The following is a 24,950-nucleotide window of genomic DNA, read 5'->3' on the forward strand; positions in this document are numbered from 1 at the left end:
GACAGGATCTCGGGTTTGGTTACCAAAACAATAAAGGCACAGATGCTTTCAGATATTCTTTCCTGCCATGACTACTGAAACAAAACATCACATGGAATTAGAGGAGGTAATGTAACCCTCAGCAAAAATTTTTATTTGCTCTGTGCAGATTATTACCAAATCATTCAAATATTCAAAATGTTCATTCCAGAATTCCTGTGAAAAAGGTAAGTGGAATCATTCCCTTTCAGCCTTCCCTCCCTGCCTGTGGGACAGGCTATGGATGTCCCTGTGCACTCCTATTTCTGAATTTTTTTTTTGTCTTTTAAAATCTCAAGGCAAAACCAGATGCAGTACAAAATATACACAGTTAAGTTTACTTACTCTATGTATAATTCCAGCTGAATGAAGATGTTTGATACCACACAGCATTTGATAAAGAAGATAGGACATTCGTTCATGGTCTAGCTCCATCTGAATCACTTGGCAGAGATTTGCATCCATGAGCTCCATCACTATGTAGCTTATGAATAAAAAAAATAAACCAGATAATGCTGCCATTTTATTGTATTCTTTCCCTTGTTCAACTTTCTGCATGAATACTTTTAAGATTAATTCTCAGCTTTAGTTCAAATCAGACTTACACATCTTGAAATTCTTCCAGGGATTTTTGTGGTGTGAACACATTCAGAAGGCCAATTATCTGTAGGAAGAGGGAAAGGAACAATAATTACAGCACAGCCATAGCAAAGTTGCAAAGTCAACATTTCAAAACCAGCACCCAGTATCCTGATGCAAGCCTCTTGCATCAGTGGCACACTGAAGCTCCAGATGTTCAGGGGTTATTACAGCTGATATGCTGTAGTAGAGGAATATTTTTCCTCCACAAATCAGATTATCTAAAGACACTCTGTGTGCATTAAAAAGATGATATTCAATGCTTAAAATGTAAGCAAGTTAGTCAGTCTTCCCCTGCCTCTACTTTCAATTTGAAGACATCTAGTAAGATTTGTACTGCATATGAAAAAAGTAACATTAAAAACTAACAAAGACTACTTAAGACATACCACTTTGCCACTGAAAGGGGTGAAGCAACAATTCTACCAAATGACAGAACCAGATTCTCAGTGCTGCTTTGGGAAATTTCCCAGTTGGTAAGAATGCACAGGATGTGCAGAAACAGGTCAAGCTACTACTCACTAAGAGTCAGACAGGCTTGCAGTAGTTTATCATAATACATGTTATATTATTAGGTAAAACTTCATTCATAGAATTTACATCTCTGTCTGAGAAACAATACTCAGTTTTCCCAAGTAGCTCCTTCTCTAGCAGCCATGGGAAATTTTATCTTGCTGAAGAGGGATTAAAAAGGAAGGTGAGGAAGATAGCACACAGCTGTCTCTGAAGTAATAAAATGGACAGTGGCCTCTCTATAGTTTAACTCTGACAAATTTGTCACTTATTCTATCTCCATTTATGTGATCAGGTCTATTCCATAGCTTCTGAAGCATCAGGCAGTTGCTGCCATCACACGATTTCCAGTTCATTAATGCACATGGAAAAAAAATATTAAACCCTTTTTCTTCTGTTTTTCTAGCAGCAGCAAGCAGAACAAGACTGGATGCATGGTGAATGGTATTCTTATTTGCCAGCTCTCTGTAAAATGTAGCAACGTAACACTGACTCACATGCTGAGTTTGAAGGGGATATTTAAAGACTGGCAAGGTATTAAAACCTTCTGAAAGATCCTTCTGTACTTATCATGGAGCCACAAACATGCAATGAAAATTTGTATAATCTTCAGAAGATGCCATCCTCTTAAGTCACGTAAGACTTCTACAAGAAATAACCTACTTAATATTTTAACATTTAAAGTAGGACACTGAACTCACATTTTTGTGATTAACGCACTTCATAAGAACAAGCTCTCTGTAAGCTCTTTTAGCATGGGTTTGGTTCTGAAATGGTCGGCTTAACTTCTTGATTGCAACATTTCGTTCAAGGATGGCATCATAAGCAGCACTGTAATTAAAAGTAACATTATTAATATAACATCTTAGTGTCAATGTCCTTTAAGCTGTGGCAGTTGCCTCCTTTTCCAGATACCTTGTATAATGTCTGCAGATAAAACAACTTTCTCATATTATTCAGCTTTAGGGAGTGTAATAGCAAAGTGATGTGTATGCTGAGCAATTAAAAAATTTAGAAGTGTTTCCCAGATTTACAGTGATAACACATGACAATCTCCACAAAATAATGCAGGATTTCTGCTTCTTAAAATATCGTACTAAAGATACTGGGTTCTTGCCACTCATTGGCACTCAATAACAGACTGTCTAAAAAAAGATCCAAACCACCTTGAAAATAAAAAGCACATCAATTTTACATAAAATCTTCACACTGAAAGGGGCAGAGAGAGAAAAAGTAGGTTAAATAAAGGTCGTATACTTTCACTTGTACAGTAGCTTAATATCCTCTGACAATAAGAGCATCAATGTCAAGATAAAACAAAAAAAAATGTTAGGAAAGCTTTAACATTTTGCTGTCACTGGCTTTTACCTGGTAAAAAGAAAGAATAACACTTTGTTTGCAGACTAATACCACGACTGACATGACTGAGTGATACAGGCTGTTTAACTGATGAAGGCTGTTAGTGTGACAACTCACACACCTATCCCATTTCCATGTTAGGAAGGCACAGATTTTATCTCCTGTAAAACACATCATGACAGCTGACTACCACGCAGACTCAGCAAAGAATTATCTAATAAAAAAGCCTCAGCAGGGAAAATACTGGGGGTTTCTCTCTTATCAAGGATGGTACTCAAACCTAATGAGGAACATCTGCATGTAAACAATCAACACCTACTACATCCAAGTAGCTACTTAAAAAGTATGTTGTTGAGGCTTGAATTATTTTTTTTACTTCATCAAAACCTCTAACCACTATCAAAGAAAGAATAAATGGGTACAAATTAGTTTGGATCAGGTTTAAAAAACAAAACAAAAAAAACCAAACCAAAACAAAAAACCCTCTAAAATCACAAGAATTGAATCCTATCGCCTTTAGACATGGGCAAGCTTTAACCACAAAAGCACTCCAGACCTTCTCAAGGTAATCAGAGCATTTACCTAAAAATACTTCCAGCTGCAATAACAGTATGACACTAGAGTAATTACATGGTCAGGTTTTGGATCTCTGCTCAGTGAGGGGCAGCAAATTTGGAAAGCGGGGAGTAACATGAGTGTGAATCAGGACTGTAGTAACATCTGTTATTACTGTGGGGAAAGGCTGAGACAGCTGGGTTTGTTCAGCCTTGAGAAGAGAAGGCATAGGGGAGACCTTATTGCCATGCCTGAGTACATAGAGGATTGGTATCAAGAAGATGGAGACTCCCTTATTACATGGAAAATACAAGGGGTAACAGGTACTAATTACTTCTGGGGAACTTCTGATTGGACTCCAGAACAAAATTTTTCACCATGAGAACAATTAGACATTGGAATGAACTCCAACAGGAAGCTGTGGCTTCCCCTCTACTGGACAATTTTAAGATTCAGCTTGACAGGGTGCTAGGCCACCTTATTTAAACTACATTTTTTTAATAGAAAGACCAGACTATGATTCTTGAGGTCCCTTCCAACCTGACACTCTATGATTCTATGAACATCTAAAGCTTTTGCAGGCATTTCTGTAGCAACTACACAAACTTTAGTCAAACATCTCTGTCCTCATTATCTTAACAGAAATGCAAACAAAATTTGAATTATTTTTTTGTTGCTCCTTCTTAGAGACCAAATAAAATTAATCCCAGGAGTTACAAATTAAGAAAAAAATACTGGCCATCAGGTTTTCATTGGCACTAACCACACTGTTTTATTATTAACTCAGCTAAAACAAATATAAATTAACTCCATGCACACTCTTACACATTTTTTAAACACTGATCAGGACAAGATCAAGGTAGTAATGAGGTTAAAGGGAAACATTTTTGATTATGCCTTTCCCTATCTCTCTCTCTTTGATTGCTCCTTTGTATTTCTATGCCTCTGGTTAGTATCTTAAATTTAAAAAATTGGAAAATCTCTAAATTACTGCACTATCTACATCTCTTGAATATTCAAAAAACTTGCAAGAAGCTCAAACCAACATTTATTGGATAGCATTGCTCCAAAAAAACCAGTGCTTACAAGCAACAAGTTGTTACCAGTCTTAAATCAATGGTACACTCCAGTCCACACAACAAAGCTCATACTCAAAGGATTATATTCTCAAGTCATATTTTCCTAAACTGCATCAGGTATTTACACATTACAATGACAGTCAGCATCATAAATGCTCACTAACCTATATCAGGGACTACGTATATTATGTAAGCAAGTGTAGCAGGCCCCTGACAAATCTTTTCAAGAAGTAAGAGCGTTTACAAGCAGCAAAATACTATACAGTGGCTTTTGTTTCACTGTAAGCAATGTGGCTTAGGATTAATTTCTTTATCCATGTTTTTTCCCAACATTAATTTATGGGATTCAGAACAGATGGCTGAATTTGAACAGAAGGGCATTGGTTTGAAAGCAGGAAAGGACATAGGTCAAAAACCAACAGCAACACCCCTTGCTGAGGAAAAGAAGCCAACAATTATTATTGCTATTCTGCACTTAAAAGGTACCTTTCTGCACTCCTACTCAGTAACACAGAACAGTCAAAACACCCAGAAAATTCTATTAGAGGGAAATAAAAGGAAATTTAAATTATAAATAAAACTTACCATACTATTCCTTGTGCTCCTGATCCTATTGGTTTTAAGTTTTGATACCGTTTCAATACAGTGAAAGTAGAGTCTCCAATTTCAACACTGTAGAAATTGTTGTCACGTTTGCTTCTGCTCATGATGGCAGCTTAGGCTGACGACTTCATCCGAATTTTGCTTCTAGCCTGTAAAAACATAAATTTTGAAAAACTAAGATTTAATAACTGCACATAATCCGAAAAAGGCAAAGTTAATTACAATACATGGGAGACACTTCCAAGTAAGTCCCATATGCAAATGTATGTTATTTTTTGGTGTCTGAAGGACTGACGTAGCGTATGTCTGAAATGCTTTATTTTTAGGAATGTTCTTAAGATTATAAAAGGGCAACAATAATAGGAAAAAAAAAGAATGAATGGTAACAAATATCTTAGACTGCAAGAACAGGTGACCAGAAGGCAGTAAGCTACACAGGATCCACAGGTCTCTGAGAGTGCTGTCATTCCTTCTCGTACACAACATTCAGCAAGGGATCAGGCTTTGTGCCACTCTCCAGAAGTCCCTTCCAACCTGAATTGTCATATGACTCCAAATAAAAGAGTGACAAACCATTGAGAAGTCTTCCAGATGCTGCAATCATCAAATACTCTTGGTTAGAACTGCCAGGAGAACCTGGCAGGAGAACTAACATGCAACACATACAGGCAATCCAGGCCAGAAAAGGAAAACTGGCCTTGTCAGAGAGCTCACATACTAGCTCCTTCTAATAAAGGAAAAAAAAACAAGAGTAAGAAAAAACAAGATACATTTCACTAAATTCCCCTCATATTAAAAAAGAGAAAGGCAGTATCTCAATGCACACATTCACAGGAGAAAAAACATTGAACTGCATCGTGGCTTTTAGTGTTTTCCTCTTTACATGAGTTTTGAATGTAGCTGTAAATGTCTAATAGTAGAAATCTGTTTGACTGGAAGAAATTTCTTCATTTTTTCAAGAGAAACAGTATGTTGTCTTTCGTTTTTACTAACTTAAGGAACATTTTCCTATATTTCTATTTAACAACTCCAAACAAATTCTTAGTTTCCATACCCTATGACATTACACATTTGAAAAGACACAACCAGATTATGATTTTAAAGGCATTCCATGCTACTAAAATCTTCAAAATGTTACAAAACACTCCACATATTGCATCTAAATAGTACTGAAGAGCCTACAATGTACCATATCCTCCTACTGACAGCTGACAGTCTTCTAATTGCTATTGTATCTATTAAATTCTTCACAGAATAAATTACAAGAAAGTTTCACTAACACTTCCCCCTTAGTCTTCAAACTTAATAAGTTTGAATAACTTATTAACTTATTAAGAGAATAACTCTTCTTTATAACAGCTCTTCTTGGGATAGCTGTGGATACTCTAAGAGATCTGTCTACCTGGACCATGCCTCAAGCAGCTCACTGTTACCTTGACCTTGCATTACAAGACTGTGAAGACTTGGAACTAAGAAAGCTTCTCAGACAACTATTTGGTAATGTTTTCACAGCCTAAAAAAGACTGCTTATGCAGGAACAGTATAGAAATAAATATGAATAAATGAGGAAGAAGGGACAGGAAGGAGGAGTATCTCCACTTGCATCTAAATTATAATCCTTTTTCTAGAGCCCCATGTGGCTGTTCATCCAAAATTATCAGTTTCTGCTGTGTCAGCAAGAGGAATAGTCTATCTCTTCATGTTCTTCAAGCATAAGACTGAGTTACTTGGGTTGAGAATAAATGAAGTAAACTCACAGAAACGCCATTTCTTGAACATTTTATATAGTGAGCTATTGTGGGATGTAAATAAGCCACTTGGATGCAAAGGACTCAGATCAGCACAGATAAGATATCTAAAATATCTATATATTTTTATTTTTATATATTTGTTTATTTATATTTATAAACATAAATATAAGCTTAACTATATTTATGTTTCTAAATGTAAATAATATTTTTATATTTCTATAAATATAAATAACCTTTCTCCCTGCCTCTGACCCTCTGGAATTTCATCCAGCCATTACAGTTTCCTCAGTCTGAATCAGGCCTGAAATCCATCTCTTCTGCCCCCTTAGCATCGAAGTATCTTATAACTTCTACACAGCTTTGTCCATCAACCAGGGAAAAATAAGCCTTTCACTTTATAAATAAGCTTACTTCCACTCAATGCATTGCTCCCAATCACTTCAGAATCTGCTGTGTTCCCTGTCTCTTCACCTCTCATGAAAGTAACCTCAGAAATGCCTGGTGTTGCTCAGCTCTGTAAATACAGCACCCAGAAGAAAGCCAAGGACTTCATTCTTTCCCTGTCAATTTACTGGTGACTCGTCTTATGAAGATAAGCTTCAAAGATCCACAACATCAAAATTCTTAGTCTTTAAATGTTAAACCATGTCTAAATTTAGAAACTGGCAGACTTTCAAGGTTCTTACACAATATATGCCTGTAGTATCTTCCATTAAAATGATAAATTTGCCTGCCTGAAATTTGACATTTTGTTTCATTTTCTAACAAATCTGCAGAAGCACATATGGGAAGAAAGGCAAGATACAGATTCCAGGTTTCTATTATTAATGAGGTAACTAATAATATATTTGCCCTATTAACTGTCAACTTGCCAGAATGCGGTCAAGTGTCAGCAGGGGAAGAATCCTACAGAATGTTTCAATTTCCTCTCCCACATCAACTATTGCACTTTTCCTTGAAAATACCTTGCCAAAGCAAATTTCAATACATGGCAGCCTTTAGTGGTAGCCTGCAATGACTTGGGGAGGAGTGACTGGAAAGCTGCCAGGCAGAAAAGCACCTGAGGGTGTTGGTTAACAGTGAGCTGAACATGAGCCAGAAGTGTGCCCAGGTGGCCAAGAAGGCCAACAGCATCCTGGCTTGTATCAGGAATAGTGTGGCCAGCAGGAGAAGGGAAGTAACTATGTCCCTGTACTCAGGACTGGTGACCTGGAGTCCTGTGTGCTGTCCTGGGCCACAAGACAGACATTGATTTAGTCTGGACAGGGACCTATTGCTCTCTACAACTGCTTGAAAGGAGGTTGTATCTTCTCTCAAGACAGGACCAGAGGAGATGGCCTGGAGTTGCACCAGGGGAGGCTTAGACTAGATATCAAGAATTTCTTCACTGAGAGAGTAGTCAAGTGATGGAACAGGCTGTGCAGCGAGGTGGTGGAGTCACCATCCCTGGAAGTATTAAAAAACGTGTAGAGGAGGCACTTCAGGAGGGGGAGAAATGTTGACAATTGGACATGTCCACCTTAGAGTTCTTTTCCAAGCATGACAATTCTGGGACTGTGAAAATAGTTTATAAGCACTTCTGCACTTTTCTCTCATTGGAGATAGTAACAATTACCAGGAAAGCTTCAAAGGCTTCACTGTAAACCGACAAAAAGCACACATTTGAGAGATGTCTTCTTTTCAAAGAAATGGAACCCAAGAGATAATTTTTCCACTAGCTAGAATACTGGCAAGCTTAAAGGGTAGAAAACATATGCTCTGTACAGCTAAGTCCCTAAGATTGCTCATTAATTGCTTTTTTATACCATTACTAGACAGCATAAAATGAAAATCTTGAATTCATCCCATGCTATACCATACAATACCTTACTTAAGTATCCTCTTATGTAAGAAGCTAAATATATTCAGTTTGTTTCTATTCAGCAATAAGTATAGCTGAGAAGGTATTTTCATACACCAATACCTTGAAATGTAATAAATTATAAGTGATTATGTGTCTTAGGTACAACACAAATACCAACTAAGACAGTGATCTGCCCACACATGCTGAAGACTGGGGGATCTTGGGCAAAACTGTTTTACAGTAAAAGGAGATGACTACAGTAGCTGCTCAGAAGTAGAGTCAGAAAAGATTAGTATCATGAGAGTTAAAGAGATGCAGAAGTGGAAAAAGGCAATTTTAGAACAACACCACACATTAGCACATTAATTAGTAATATCAACATTATAATGACATAAGCTAGATATCAATGATGACTCAGTAACTCCACTAGTGTGGAGATCTAACACTACTGCAATAAATATTCTACAGGAATCTGTGATTGACAAAGAGAAATCCAATGGCATTTCAATACACACTAGATTGCTACTGAAAGCAAAAGAAATGTACATTGCCATTTGATTTCTTTGTGAAAATACAGTTTACATAACTATCTGTAGGCATTATGCTTCTAAATGCTTGTATAATTTTCAGCTGTCACACTTAAAAGCTTCTGGACATCTGCTAAATGGATACTGTAAACAGAACCCAATTTTCAGATACTTAATAAAACAAATGTTTCCAAGGCTCAAATTGAGTAAATGAAAGAACAAAATCATTCTGTTTCTTACAGGTAGCTTCATAACTCATTCAGTTATTCACAGTACTAATCTGTTTTACTAATACTTTCCTTTTCCATACTGCTCTTGAAACCAAAAGTTGTATTTCAGAATACTTCCATCTCTGTTAATTGCTAATGCAGATAAGGCATTTTAAAAAAAGATTTAACATTAGCCTGGTGAACACTGCAGCAAGGTATTGCTAGACCACTATAAATGCTAAAGTTGTCTGAAAAACCCAAGGATTACTCTAAAATTAAATCCTATGATTTCTGACTGCAGGATTAATTTTCTTAACATTTTGCTCATCTTTCAAATTACACCTTCACAAGTCAGACAGCTGTAAGTTGAACAACTTCCATCTGATAGCCTAAACTACTCCTAATGCTGACATGTGTAAGGAGGTCTCTAGGTTGTGAATAACTGATATGGAATTGCCTCCTGCTGAATCCAAAATGGGTCTCCATTATAGGAGTCCTCTGTTCAGTTTATGTCACTCACAGGAAGAGCAGCAAAATAGAAAATTTTGAGTTCACAGATTGATCTGAGGATCTATTTTCTACTATTTTAAAAAGCCACATATATACTGGAGTGATTCTTATGCACCCTGAGTCTAAAGTGCAGTGCAGGTGCCTTTTCTAAAATACCAGTATATTTTAACATCTCTTTTGGCTACCAGAAAGTCAGACTTCATTAGTTACAAATCCAGTAAAGCAATGTTCATCCAGAAGAGAACTACTGATGCAGGGGAAACCTGCATAAACACCAAGGACACATTTGGATTTCTGTTATGACTTTCAAGTTCAAACAGAGAAAGGGAAGTCACTTCAGTTTGCCTGAACATAAGAACTTAAGATGCATTTGATTTTTTGTAAATTTTAAGGCTCATTTTCTTCTTTTTTAGAACTCATTTTTAATGGAAAATTCAAAGCATTTCTGGATTTCCAAGAACCTCTTAAATATTTAGCAATAGATGGCTTTCACCAGTAAAGATGATAATTCCAGAAAAGGTTTCATACAGAAAAATAAATATAGACTTCATGCAAAAAAATTTGAGTTTGCAACAGCAAACTGAACCTTAAAAGAATATGGGCTTAGTGGTTCAGCAAGCATCATTGTGAGACTGAAAAATCTCTTGGGTAGATTTACAGTCTTCTCTAGTAAACTAATGCTGAGCTCGGTGAATTTTAACAGAAACAACTAAGCAGTGTCCTAAATTAAAGATGTATGAAATCCATTAATACTAATGCAATCTTTCTCATGATTTAAAGTTGCAGGTTACAGGTTCATATAGTGGCTGTAACATCATACTGCAGTCAGATCACGATGACTACTTATCTAGAAAACTAGTTATCTCTAATCTCATTTGAATATTAAGTCAGTAACTATAATCTGAGGTATCTACTAAGAAGGGAGGACATGGAGGGATACAAACCACACCCTTCTCCACTACAGAAGCATTTCCTTGGTCAGTATTCACCTTTTTACAGTTTCCATAAGAAGATCACCCACTTGAATGCAATTGCAATGAACTGAACTCAACCATGTGTTCCAAAAATCACTTGGAGTCTCAGTCAGTATCAAGTTGTCTCCCACTCGGACAGCACAGGCTTGCACAACAGCACCCACACTCCACACAGAATTCCAGCTCAAAGCTGCACAGTAAACCCCTTGCCATCTGTAGACAACAAAAATAAAAAAACTGGTAAAATTAAAATTAATATTGGTTTTACTATTCATTGCGAAACAATCTGTATTTGGAACAGTAAGAAGCACAAGAAGAGGCTCTAAGGAAAGGACAAAGCATGTATTCCCTTTAACAAGGATGATCAAGAAATTACATTGCTTGGAAAAGAATATTTACATTAAATTCCATACTTCTTGTTTTCTACAAAAGATTGTTACAAGCACCTGCTATTACTTCTTGAAACTGACACTCACAAAAGAGTGTGATAGTTTATTTTAATCTCCAAGAACTGTCTTTCCCCAAATCCCACTTTTGTTTGGAACAAACAAGTAATCCTCTTGCCTATTACCTTCAAGAAAGGGAGCTGTAACTATCATCTCCCGATGGTCACAAAGCGGTTTGACTCTTAACCCAGATGAGCAGTGACCTAAGGTATGAATTCAAATGAAGAAAACGGAGCATTTTAAAGACTAAACATGGTTAAGTACACTCTGACTCTTCAGTATTCAGAGAACCTTTTGCACATGAGGTACTCTCAGATGCTCTAAACCAGGGCTCCCTTTCCGTGTTTCACTGCAGAGCCTGGATATGTTGTTATGCACTGAATACAAATAACTCTAGCATGTTATGGAAGGGGGCAGAATGCTTCCATGAAACTTTATACCTTCCGAAAGTCAGGTTCCAGCTTAGGGACAGACTAACAGTTATTAAAAGAGAAAGATATATAAATAAGGATATATAAATATGGATGTTTCATTTTTCATCCTACTTGAACCGATCTGTTCCTTTTTCTATTCACTTCAGGTAGTGAATGACCTCCACTAAGAGGCTGTGACAGCTGCAGCACCAGGACAGAGCACAGGTGAGCACCCTGACTTACAAGCACTGCCAGCACTTGGGAGATTCCTTGTTTGCTCTGGAGAGAGGAAAGTCACTACTGTCAGCCTTAGTCAAGGATTTGAAGCTAGGAACTGAAACTAGGACTCCCCAGGGATTGTAATTGCAGAGTTTGTCATACAGGCAGGAGGAACTCAATGTTGGTGTTTTCTCTAGAACTACTCCTGTCCCATTTACCTATCAATACCATAGCAGATGTTTCCAGAAATAAGTGTGTCATTTTGGGAATCTCACCTCCAGTCCTTCACAAGACATGATAAAAGGCTAATAATAAAACAAGGAATACCCAATACTGATCAAACAGCTCATTTCAATACCATGTTTTATGCATCACTCCTTGAATTCCCTGCATCAAACTATGTTCAAATCCCAGGCAGCCAGAAATGGCCATCAGGTTGCACTTGATAGTGCCAAAATATTAACAGCTGAACCTGAAACCAGGGAAACCTGAATTACAGAAAGTGAGCAGTGCTCAGTGATTTTTTTTTATTAGGCAACTGGAACTTTAAGCCCTTCCCCTCCCATATTTCAAGTATGTTCAAATGGTAAGATGTACCATCAGAAGTAGCTAATAATTCAGAGGTTGTTTAAAGGTAAAGACCTATGACTGGCATCAGCAAAACAAGGACTATAACCAGCAGAACACTGAGCTACTGTCATCTGTCTAGAAATAGGTAAGTGTAAGATCACATTCAAACATTTAGAAAGCCAGATATCCAGTTACTGTTAAACACTGCTCACATGTCCATCCCATGTGTTAAACACATGTCCAGCTGGCATGGACAGAACCACCAAAGCTCCAACAGCAACTTCATGTACTGCTCCCTGCAGAGCCCAGGCAAGGCCAATGTATACACTTCACATTTTCTTCAGAAGCTCAAAGCACGCATTTATGCAAACTAACTATCAAATTGCAACTTTTCTAAAGTGACCAAAGAAAAAGCTATTCCTAGATGGGGGTCAGCAGCACCAACTTCAAATCCTAAGCCTCCATCCACAGCCATCTGAGTACCATCTATATAAAAATCAGTATTAAACTGCTATGCACATTTTTATAGTCATATCATGAAACAATCAGAATAATACAATTAATATAATTTCTGCTGCTTCTAAACCCTCTGGTTTAGTTTAATACTGAATCAAATTAAGTTGAGAACTGAATTCTTTAAAGTCCATTAAATATTCCCTGTACCCTTTTAACTTGTTATTTAGAAGAACTAAATAACAATGCACACAGAGAGTAAATAATTCACACCTGACATAAGTTTTCCAGAGACTTGCTTTGAATCTGTTTTTCAAAACAGATATTTTTCTGCTTTTTTGTTAAGCCCTTACCATATGGATTTCACCCCATCAGCCTTTCTAATCTTGTACCTCAGCTTCTCTACATTCTAAAATATTATACAGACATTTAAAAACTCCTGAACTGTGACTTCAACCACAAAAATAGTAATAGGTACCATTTTTTCTAGAAGAAGCATTATCAGAATGAATAGTGCTACATCTCAAAAAAAAAAAAAAAAAAAAAAAATCACTCTGCAAACACTTGTGCTACATTTCATGTGAGAGAATCTTTACCACTTCCTCAGTGTAATATCACATGAAGCTCTACTGCAGATGGTTCCATGATGAATCCTATTATCACACTGTATGAAGTAACACTTTTCCAACTGTCTCTGGTAGGCCAGTTTTGCTACAGAAATTATAATCCAGAACGGCTCCATCAAAAGCAAACTTGTGTAATTCTGCAGTTTGGTGAAGAAGCTATTATCACAGCAGATTAAAAGACTATTCTTAGCAAAACTCTCTTTTTCAGAAATAATAGGATAAGGCAAGGATCTTCCAATTCCTTAATCCTTTTTCAAATAAAAGATTATACAAAAGGACAACAGATGGGGAGAAAATCAGGGTAAGCATTTTTTAAAGCTTTAAAATATTCAGGTTTATGGCAGGCCATTATTTGTCACTCCATTTTTTTTTTTTTTAAATAATATTCTTAGAATCTGAAATCAGTGAAAAATCAGTGAAGCAAGAGTTCAAAAAGCTGCTCCATTTAAGTATGCAAGGGCACGACCAGCAGAGACACAGAAGTCATCATCCCACTCTACGCTTGTCAGACCACACCTGGAGCACTGTGTCCAGTTTTGGTCCCCACTGTACAAAAAGGACGCAGACAGGCTGGAGAGGGATCCAGAGAAGAGCCACAAGAATGATCAAAGGACTGGAGCACCTGCCACAGGAGAAGCTGAGATGACTGGGTTTGTTCAGCCTTGAGAAGAGAAGGCTTAGGGGAGACCTCATTATGATGTTCCAGTACTTAAAGAGGGGCTGCAAAGAAGACGACTCCCCGTTTACAAGGAGTCACAAGGACAGTAAGAAGAGAAATGGGCACAAGTTGCTCCTGGGGAGATCCCATTTGAACAAAAGGAAAATTTTTCACTATAAGGACAGTCAGACATTGGACTGGTCTCCCAGGTGAAGTGGTGGATTTCTCCACTTTGGAAAGCTCTAAGTCTCAGCTTGATGGGGTGTGGACACATATACAGACAATAATATTGGAAGGGCTGGACCAAATGATCCTTGAAGTCCCTTCCAACCTAACATTCAGTGATTCTATGAGATGTGCAATCTCAGTGCATGCAGCTGGGCCCAGGAAACAGGTTAAAAATCTCACTGGAACCATAATCCTGCCAAATGACTGGGATTACTGCATTCAGGGAAATACTGTTCCATATTCCTTTACACCTCCTGTTGTGCAGAATCAATGTCACAGACCATTCACTTATTCAGGTACTTGAAAATGCTTAACTGTAATCTAACTTGAAATTGATGAGAAGATAATATATTATTAATCTTGGCAATACACTGCTTTAGCTAACTACCTACAGGACTGTTACTTGAAACCATACCACAGAAGATTGCCTGCATGTGCTAGTCCTCTGCTCATCCAATGACCACTGGCAAAGCAGTAATGTAGAATAAATATGCAAGCCATCAGCAAAGTAAAACAGTAAATATGACTCAGGGTGCTTAAAACTAAAATCTCATTCCAGGATTACTTTGGGTTAGGATCAATTGTTTGTTCCCTAAACTCTTCACATAGAGGAAGATGAAGCATATGAAAGCTAAATGTTTCAGCAGAAGAAACAGACCAAAAGATTCCCTGATTCTTTTAAAGGACATAAGCAAACACAAGATACCAAGTGAACTAAAAAAGTCCTTAAATATCATTAACAAGAGGACAGTATAGCTACAGAACATTACAGGAAGTGAGGAGCCACATAACAACAGCTGAAAAAGGTTTTCAGAAGGTTTTAAAACTACATCTAAAAATCACATCAGTAGTTACACAAAAATTAAATACACCTTAAATCCGAGTTACAAAAACTTAGAATTCAATTACTCTACTTTGACTAATTCATGCATTTATCTGTTAAGTACAAGCAGATTACTATGCTAGAAATCCTGTCTAAAGTATTTGGCATAAATTGGCTCAGTCATAAGAGCTTTAGAATGGAACAAAAAACTCCAAAATATGCCTTCAGCACGAACAATGCCTTCAGAGATACCTCTTGTAATGCAGTACAACACTTGGCACAAGAATCCACTAGTAGTAGGGTGGGAAGGCAGCACATTTCAAAGTAATAGTTACTGGGTAGTTTGTAGGAGACTACAAAAATCTACAGATTCATTACTAAGTGCAACAGAGTCTGTTCTGTTGTTCCATTTCCCCTAGACTTAAGTAGTGCCTGATGCTCTGTCCCAGCAAAAAATTTCCTAAGACAGATATTCCTGACCTAGGAAGAGCTTGAGAATTCCCATTCTTTAAACAGGAATAAAAAAAAAACAGGTTCAGAAGCTCTGCTGTGCACCACAAGCTAGTGCAAGTAGCTACACACACCGAGTTGTGATGACAAAAATTCTGAGGAAAACCAGGAAGAATTTCAAACAAAATAACGGAAGAGAATAAAGTAGCTCAAGTCACACCAAGATTTTCTGATTTCCCCATAATTCCATGAATATTAATGAAACCATTTTATATCCAACATAAGCATAATAGAAACTGAACTCTTCATCCCCATCTTGACAAACAAGTGCCACAAGAATCTTGTCATGCGTCAATTAAGAAAAAAAAACCAAAAAAAACCAAAAAAGAAACCCAGCTAGTGTTCAACAAGGAGGAGCTCTGTATTACAGCCATTGTGTAAAAGAAAATCACTCACAGTTGGAAAGCTTCACTACTAGAAAGAATTTTTTCACGGAAAGGGTGATCAGACATTGGAACGGGAGGTAGTGGCCCAGGGAGGTAGTGGACTCTTCATCCCTGGAGACATTTAAAAAGAGACTGGATGTGGCACTCAGTGCCATGGTCTAGTGACTGCAGCGGTAGTCAATCAAGGGTTGGACTCGATGATCTCTGAGGTCCCTTCCAACCCAGCCTATTCTATGATTCTATGATTCTATACTTATTAAATGAATCACTCCCATGTACAAGAATCTTCCCATTATTGTCCGTCAACAAGTATTCACTTCTGGCACTAAATGGAAGAAGAGAACTTAGCCCATGCCTTTCTAACAAAGCTTTTTAGAATATCCTAAAGTCGACCAGAATGAGTCTCATAATCCAAAGCATTCTCACAATGAATTTTTCAAGATTTAAGCAACTGATGGCATCTACCTGAGCAACTTATGTCATCTGCCTGCATTTGTACAAAGTTGACATGGTTCCACATGACATCCTGGTGCCTAAACTGGAAAATTGATTTGATAGATGGATCAGCCAGTGGATAAGGAACTGACAGGACTGTCACCCAAAGAGTTGTTGTCAATGGCTCGACATCAGAATGGACGCCAGTCTTGCATGGTGTTCCTCAAGGGTCAGCACTGGACTCTGATTATGAAGATGATCAGAGGGCTGAAGCACCTCTCCCATGAAGACAGGCTGAACCAGCTGGGGTTGTTCAGGCTGGAGGAAGGTCTGGGGAGGTCTCATAGCAGCCTTCCAGTACCTGAAGGGGCTCTACAAGAAAACTGGAGAGGGACCTTTTACAAGAGCGTGTAATGATAAGACAAGGGGTGATGGTTTTAAGCTGGAAGACTGGAGATTTACGTTAGATACTAGGAAGAAATTCTTTATTGCAAGGGTGGCAAAACACTTGAACAGGTTGCCCAGGGAGGCTGTGGATGCCTCATCCCTGGAAGTGTTTAAGGCCAGGCTGGATGGGGCTTTGAACAGCTTGGTCTAGTGGGATGTGTCCTTGCACATACAAGGGGTTTGGAACCAGGTCCCTTCCAACCCAAACCATTCTATGATTTATGCTGATCAATATGTCAAACATAGCATTAACTTTTTACTGTTTCCACAGTAAAACATCGTTAGGATTACATGCTAGAAACTATGGTTTTACTTTTATACCTGAGATCATCCAAGTAAGCATCAAAACTGTTAACCTTGACCCAACATAATCTTAGTCACTAAAGCTATTAAAGAACACATTCCAGGCATGCAAAGATGTGCTCTTCCCACAGAATTTTATCTTGCAGTCACACATGAGCAGGTTTGTTCTGACTACCTACAGGTTCAATCCACAGAAGAGATGCTTTCCTAAGAGGCGAAACAGTCACTGTACTGTAACTTCCTGTTCTGCACAACTCCCATTCCTTAGGATTCCAAGTTAACTTAATTAAATGGACAAATATGTAAGAATTAATAACAAATGAGCTGCAGAATGCTGTCTTCTAGGGACAGCATAAGCAGTAAAGACAAATTTATGGACCTGCCACAGCTATTTTTCCATCTCCCAGATGATTTCATCCCTAAATCCTCTCTGTTGTCATGAAGTGCTATTATGATAAATTGGAAATTAGAGATTATTTGCTCCATGAAGCCACTTCAAACAGTAACCACTCCCCAGCTAAGTGTAAAGAACCATCACCCACCCAGCAGAAGAACAAAGCCTTGCACCAATAGCTGGCAACACACTTCTCTGCTACAGAAAGTAAGAACTGTACAAACTTCAGCTGGCAATCAGGTTGCTTTCTGAAGGCTGTTCCTTTGGAGATTGGTTTTCATGTTCATCACAGTGATCACAGGCATGACAAATACTAGAATCATAATACAGCTTGAAAGCAACCTTGGGATACCATCTATCTGCTCAAAACAGGTAGACATTCAAATGCATATTCAAACTGGGCTGGGCTGGACCTTGTCCAGTGAAAAGACTCCATGGATGGTGTGAGGTTCCAGTCAGGCTTTGCCTAAAACAAAAATTGGCAATTGGAAACACTAACCTCCCAACCCCCAAACAAATGGCATACGACAGCTGGGGGCGGGGGGAGGAGGAAAGAAATGTTGCCTGGAGCACTGCATAGGACTGGCCTGAACCCCAGAATCCTGCAGGTGGTGATACTCTTTTCTCTCTCTCTCTCTCTGTACCAAGCAGGATAAATGATGTCTTTGTCTCAAGCAGCCTGAAGGCCCTGAGAAGAGATGGGAGGTGAGGCCATAAAGCCTGAGACAGCTTGAGAAGAGGTAAGAGGAAAGTTACAAGATGTTTGAGAAAAACCAGCTCCTTCACAGGCCCAGGTGGGATCCTGTTAATTAGAAGATGTAATTAGTGGAAAACACCTAGACAAAACCAGTTAATTCTGCTGACACAGCAGACAGCAAACTACAATGGAGATGACCATTCAACAGAACCTTCCAGGCCATGTCAGGAAGAGCAATGATTGGCAGCTATGGTGCAGCAAGAAATTGAGAGTATAAAAGGAAGAGAGACTTTAATCCCTCACCCCTCTCCTAGCACGGGACCATCACCTCCCTCTTCTTCTCTGCCACAAGACAAATAGGATGCCACTGGATTCTTGATTGGTGACTTTCCTCTCCTTTCTCACTCTCTCTCTCTACCTTTGGGTCACGCTTGCTTGCTTCTTTCTTTCTCTCTTGTGCTTTCTCTTCTGCCTCTCTATAGGATTAGGCTAGCAACTATAGTTTAATGCCTACCAGTTACGTCTGTGTTCAATAAAATTGTGTAGTTGCACCCAATACTGCGCCCTATTTACGTTGCCCTTGTGGGATCCAACAAGAATCTCCACATTTCCAGACTCTGGACGTGACAGATGGAGATTACATGATCAATCTGTGCTCTTGGTGCAGCACACACCCACTCCTATGCATCAAGACATTCCTTTCATGTCCTACTGAAATTTCCATTCTTTTGTCTTGTGACCACTGACTGATCTTCACTGTGTGCTTCTGAGAAGAAAGTGGCTCCCATTACCTCTATAACCTCTTGCTTACAGATGGTTAATTGCAGCAATTACATTTTCTCTTAGCTTTCACCTCATCAGGTTGTTAAGCAAGTACCTCCTCCACCCTCAGGTGCTCCAGCCTCCAACCATCTAAGTAACCCAGTGCAGCCTCCAAACCTCCAGTTTGTCTCTCTCAGACAGGGTGCAAATATGTGATACCTACTGGGCAGCACTGCAGCTGGAGCTTCACAACCATCCCACAGATGGCAATAGTTCCTTCCCAATACTTGCTGGCCAGGCTCTTTATAACACAACCCAGCAAGTAAGTAGCCTTGAGGGCTACAGAATCACCCTGCTGCCTCTTGACAGCTTCTCACTCATCATGAGCCCTTGCTCCTCTTCTGCAACAGTTGCTGCCCAGTCAGTATCTCCCAGAAATCGACAGCAGAAGGATCATTTTCATTTTAGGCCCCTACATGCATAAAGACACACACTCACCGAGTTGGGCACTTTCATTACTTGGAGATATGATGCATAATGTTTGTTCTTATTTCATAGCAAAACACCAGACTGGAGACATTTCACATTTTGATCAGCAGACTGATCCAAGATAAATGTTTGAATCGACACACACTACAATGATTTTAGCCATAACTTGTAGTTTAAAGAGTAAATACTGGGTTAAAATTTTCCTGCATGCTTTTAAAATTTATAATAACAAAAAAGAGTTAGTAGAATGTCAATATAATTGAGTAACTGGAGTTTGTCAAAGTTGTATTTCATCTCTTTTTTTTTTAAATACTGAAAATCAATACAGTGAACAGGCTTTCCAGCAGTACTGTAGAACTAATGTTTCCCATTTTTGTTTATGTGTACGCACACATAAGCACATATACAGTATTTATTTTGTTTGCAACACAAATGGCCACTAAGTTAAAGTGTTATTTTCTGCCAGTCACCGTTTTAGAATTAGTCAATAATGTCCAACTGAGGAAGATTAATAAGCATCCTGTCTATTCACATACCAAGCAGCACTCTTCCAACAATGGAAGTGACAATACAGGCAACAACTATGAGGTTTATTTTCATATCAACTTACAGGAAATTATTTTGGACAGAAAAAATCCCAAGGATTAGCTTTTAATCACTTAGAGGAAAAAAGCATCTAAAGTTAAGAAATATATTTCTATTAATTATTAGCTTAGAACACCAAGACCATTATCTCTTCACACATAAATGAAAGAAAACTGCAGGCCTTAGAAAACCTTACAAAAGTATTTTACAAAATAAACAGCAGTCAAGGTAACAATACTATATAAAAAACTGCCTGGGTGTTTGTCCATGTTGATCTGACTCAACTCAAGTTCTCTTCTGCCAGTTCGATGCAGACAGCTCCAGTCTCTTGAAGTTCTCACCTGAAGGCTTTGTAAAATCTATAGCAGAAGCAAACTGCTATCCACTGTTGGCTGTAGGGAAAGTTGGGGTGGTCCTCATGCTACACAAAATGGAAGTCTTCCAGCTCAAAGAAGAAACATCGCTGCCACATGCTTGGTGTGTTCCTTGAGCTCACACATCAAAGTTAACATCGTGGAAATCCTAATTTACATTTTAAAAGTGCCTAGCAATTCTGGTTGGGTTTGATTATGTTTTCTTTGACTTAATTATTCAAATTCAATTATTAATTCCCTTTAATTAAACGCTGCACTATTGCTACACTTACTGATATTTACTTCCCATAAACTTCAAGTCATTGTATTGGGCAGTGTATTCCAATCATTGCCATGTCATCATTAATTTCTCAGCATCATTTTCAAATTCTTCTAAGATATTACATTTCTTAAAGGTATCACCATTCACTAACAAGGATATAGTTTTGTTACATTGATGGCTATAAAACATTCTTTATCAAATTTAAGGTACTGGGTTGTTTTTTTGTAGAAAGGTATTGAAGAAAAACTCTTGCTTTGTCCTCTTGGATACATGACTAACCACAAAACTATCAGCCAGCATCCTCTAGACTGAGGTAACAGTAGCCCAGCCCTGCTTGCCCTGGAGACTCTTTTCTGACACAAAAGAATAGGATGTTGAGCTGTGCTTATCTAAGCTGTGTCCAGGCCTTGTAAATGGAAATTGGCTAAAACCAGCTGGACTTGCTGCCCAACATCATGCACGTGTCAGAGAATGGATTAACAAAAAGACATCACAGGATGACTTCCCAGAAGACCACCAAAGACAACACCCACACACCCCCCAAATAAGAATGCAAGTATTTCCAGAAACCTGCGTAAATATATAAATGTTACCATTAGTTCCAGGAAATCTGATGGGTTTTGTTACAATGTATCTATGTATACACATACAGTATAAGTAATGCCTGTTGTCATTCACATGATGCCCGACTTTGAGAACTCTCCTTCATCCAGCACTGCAATACAGAATGCCTGCCTTCTAAAACTTAAAGTGTTAGGGGGGGTCTTCCACTGACCAAATTTTATGGTATCAACATGACAAACTTAGCAAATACTACCCCATTAGCTCATGGTTTACAAAAATAAACAAAACATGAAATAAACACATTGATTCATTTCAGGTAAGTAGCAGTCAGAAAATAAATTCAGTTGTTAAAAATTCCAAACACCTATTTATTTCCTAGCATTTGCAAAATAAATCACCAATATAACAAGTTTACCTAAAGCCTTTGGAAAGGGCCTTGGTCCCTGAAGAGCAGGGTTAAAAGTTAAAACACAAAAATCTCACATAAAAGGCAATTCTACTTCTATCTATAACAAGCAGTCCAAAACTTTAGGACTCAGAACCTTATCAGCTTATCTCACTAACGTTTATGACCTTTATAACAAACTGACAGTAGCCCACAAGATTACTCTGAACGCTTATACATGCCAATGGTCAAAAAAGCTTGGAAACTTCTATACTGGAAGACACTGTCAAAATTCCTTTTTTGGTTATTGCAAAGCTTTGTACACTCTGAATTAGCCTTGTTCAGCTGATGTTTCTCTCTCTCTTCTCCTGTCATACTTTTTCCCAGCTGGCCCAGAAAACTCTCAGGATTTCATGGACAGCCTTGTCCAGTCCCTGCACCACATGTTCTGCAGAATTCCATACCTGCATCTTACTATCAAACTAGTCCATGCTACACATCTCTGAATCCAGTGGGGAAAAATAGACAAGATGTTTACCCCCACAGACTGAGATCAAAGCAGGGGACTATCTGAAAGTCAACATTTTTTTGTAAACTACTGTTAGAAGAATTGTCTTCCCTCATTACACATAAGGAAACCTTAAGTAAGTCAGTGCCTACTCTGACAGTATTCTTAAATAGGCTTTGCCCAGTTTATATCACAGTTTAAACTATTCCCAAGTTATCTAATATGTGAATATACATGCAAATACATAAAACTGCATGTCATATACTGTTCTGCTCTAGAAGAGCATTTGTTGGCTTCTCCAGAAGTGACACCAGGTCTCATGTGACCTGTGAGATCATCACTGGTTATGTCTCCACACCTGAAACCAAAACCCATCTGCCACGAGTAAGCTTGCTCAATTCCAAATGCACACACCCTAGGGCAAGTAATATTTCCCTTCCCTAAACAAGTGTAATATCCTTTATATTATCAGATAGGCCACAGCATGCAGGGTTCTTCGACTGTTTGAAAGGCCTCAGAGAACCCACTGCGGTACAACACTGAAATCCAAAAACATGCTGTACAGTCAAAACTATTATTGTAGCTGGGACAAGCAGGAATACATAATAAAGAGGGTTCTGTATTTAGTGATGCACAAGTCAAACCTCAGAGATGGAACCACTCCAATCAGGCAGGCATAAAGACACAGGATTTGGCATTAAAACTGGATGCTGCTAACGACACAGACACACCAAAGAGCAAAAGAGATTCTACAAAGAGACAGACCGTTCCTTTTGCAAGATATGGAAGATCTGAAAGGCAAAAGAATCAAAGACATGCCTCCGCCAAGCTCCCATACCTAGAGCAGTTGCAATGCCAGAGAGGTATTTTTTTCTTTAAGAGGCGTTTTGAAAAGCAAGGTCATGCAAACTGACCACAGAGGTGTCTCGTTCGTTTTCTCGCAGGGCTTCAGTCTCGCTTCCTTGACCACAAACCTTTCCTTCCCTAAAGCCCAAGTGGGCGCCCTGACTGGAAGGTGACGCCAGCCCGGACCGCCTGGGTGCCCCGGCTCCCAGAAGGAGGAGCCCCGCATCGAGGCTCCTGACACACCAACAAAAGAGGCCCCCGCCATTATCCACCGAGACACCGAGAGCCTCCCCCAGCACCGAGAAAACACGCAAGGCCGTCGGGCCGGAGAGCCCCGCACCGCTGCTCGCCTGCGGGCAAGGGCACAAGGCCGCCCCGGGCTCCCTCCCCGCCCCGCTGCTCCGCCGAAACGTAAACAAAGCGGCCGGGCCCAGCCGCGGCCCCGTGCCGTGCCGGGCTGTGCTGTGCTGTGCCGTGCCGTGCCGCGCGGCACCCCGCCCCGCTCTGTCCCCGCTCCCCCCGCGGCAGACCGCCGCTCCAGTGAGGCCGCGATCCGCCACCGCCACGCTTACCACCTCCCACTGCCACCGCGTCCCCTTTCGGCCTCTGAGCAACGCAGCGAGCCTGGGCCGCGCACACGAACCACACTGCATCCGCCCGCCGCGGCTGCGGCTGCCCGCCCCCTCCGTTCGCCTCGCCCCGCCCCGGCTCCCGGGCCCCGCGCTGCCGCTGCCCGCCCCGCGCCCGCCGGTCCCTGCCGGAGCTGCCCCTCGGCCCAGCCTCGGTTTGACCGAGGGACGCGGCGGGTCCCGACCTAGGTCCTTGCGGAGGCTGCGGGGCCCCGGCTGCCCGTGGGTCCGTGCATCCCTGCTTGGCATCAGCATCGCTCTGTCTCCTCTGCAGCCTTTCTCCTGAAACAGTTCCTTTTCTGAATTATGCCCCTTAGCCAGGCTCCCCTTCTCACCAGGGCTTTCATTAAAAAGAAAAAAAAATTCAGTTCTTTGCCTTTATGGTGCCTGCAGTACTTTGGCACCCAGCCGTCGCATCAGTTTTTCCACTGCTCCTAGACATTTTTTGTGGCCTTCACAGCTCCAGGTTTCCCCTTGAATTATAGAATGTCAGGTTGGAAGGGACCTCAAGGATCATTTGGTCCAGCTCTTCTAATAGTGTTTGTATAGTATGTCTGGTGCTTCAGAATATTCCAGTTTTGCCAGCTGTTTGGTGTTAAAAGCTTCAGTTCCATAAAACTGTTTTTACACTACTCATATGTCCATTTCAGTGATATCTGTGCACTTTCTTTCCTTAGAATTTTTACATAATTTAAGTAACTCCATTTCACTTCATCTATTAGAAGTGGTTCTTCTACAGATCCCTGCAATTACATGATGCTTCCTTTATATCTACAGGAAAAAACAAACAAAGAAGCAAACATAAACAACTATTGCTAAGATTTAATTCCCAGTCCTCTTTAGATCCCACTAAACTCTAAGTGCACTTCAAAGACACAACTCCAAGCTCACCTGTGATCATTTCCATGGGACAGTCCCAGAACCGAGTTAGCCAGTTATTCAACTTGAGGCTTTTCCTTGCTTAAGTGTGTCAGATCACAGCCAGACATTGCATTCCCCTCCATCTTTCTGTATGCCAAAGACAAGGCTCAGCTGGCAGAAGGGGCAATATGAATCATCAAAGTACACTGCAGGCAAAATTTAATCTGAGGAGGTCATTCATCTTCACCAGCTGATTAAACTGGCCCTGCTTATTTTGGCTGCTGCAGGTCATGCTGCCTTCAGATGTTTCTTGCTATTGGCAAACAGACCACTGATGTTCACTTCCAGTCTCCTCTGCACAGTAAGAAATGAGGGGATGGCATCATGTTCATCCAGTTCAGTTACTTGCAATTAAATCTGTGCCCTTGCAGATCACTGATGTGATCTGGGGAGAGTTACTTTTCCTGATCATCTCATTTGAAGTAAGATTGATCTGA

At 39.6% G+C, this 24,950-nt stretch overlaps 1 protein-coding gene across 8 annotated transcripts in view; it reads right to left on the reverse strand.

Moving 5' to 3' along the window:
• Nucleotides 1-23,644, reverse strand: part of MAPK8 (mitogen-activated protein kinase 8) — a 45,673-nt gene extending 22,029 nt beyond the window's left edge. For 3 of the 8 annotated variants that reach the window (XM_071748792.1, XM_071748788.1, XM_071748791.1), the window contains exons 1-5: nucleotides 23,536-23,644; nucleotides 4,749-4,915; nucleotides 1,872-2,001; nucleotides 624-682; nucleotides 364-502 (exon numbers count right to left, since the gene is read on the reverse strand). In XM_071748792.1, coding sequence (XP_071604893.1) covers nucleotides 364-502; nucleotides 624-682; nucleotides 1,872-2,001; nucleotides 4,749-4,870 — 450 coding nt within the window. In that variant the 5' untranslated portion in view covers nucleotides 4,871-4,915; nucleotides 23,536-23,644. Of the gene's footprint in view, nucleotides 1-363; nucleotides 503-623; nucleotides 683-1,871; nucleotides 2,002-4,748; nucleotides 4,916-10,627; nucleotides 10,721-23,535 lie in introns of those variants that run through there. The other 5 variants (XM_071748793.1, XM_071748789.1, XM_071748790.1 and 2 more) reach the window with 5 other exon arrangements.
• Between the last annotated feature and the right edge of the window lie 1,306 nt (nucleotides 23,645-24,950).

Source organism: Heliangelus exortis, chromosome 7 (genome assembly GCF_036169615.1).
Source record: "Heliangelus exortis chromosome 7, bHelExo1.hap1, whole genome shotgun sequence".
Lineage (NCBI taxonomy): Eukaryota > Metazoa > Chordata > Aves > Apodiformes > Trochilidae > Heliangelus > Heliangelus exortis.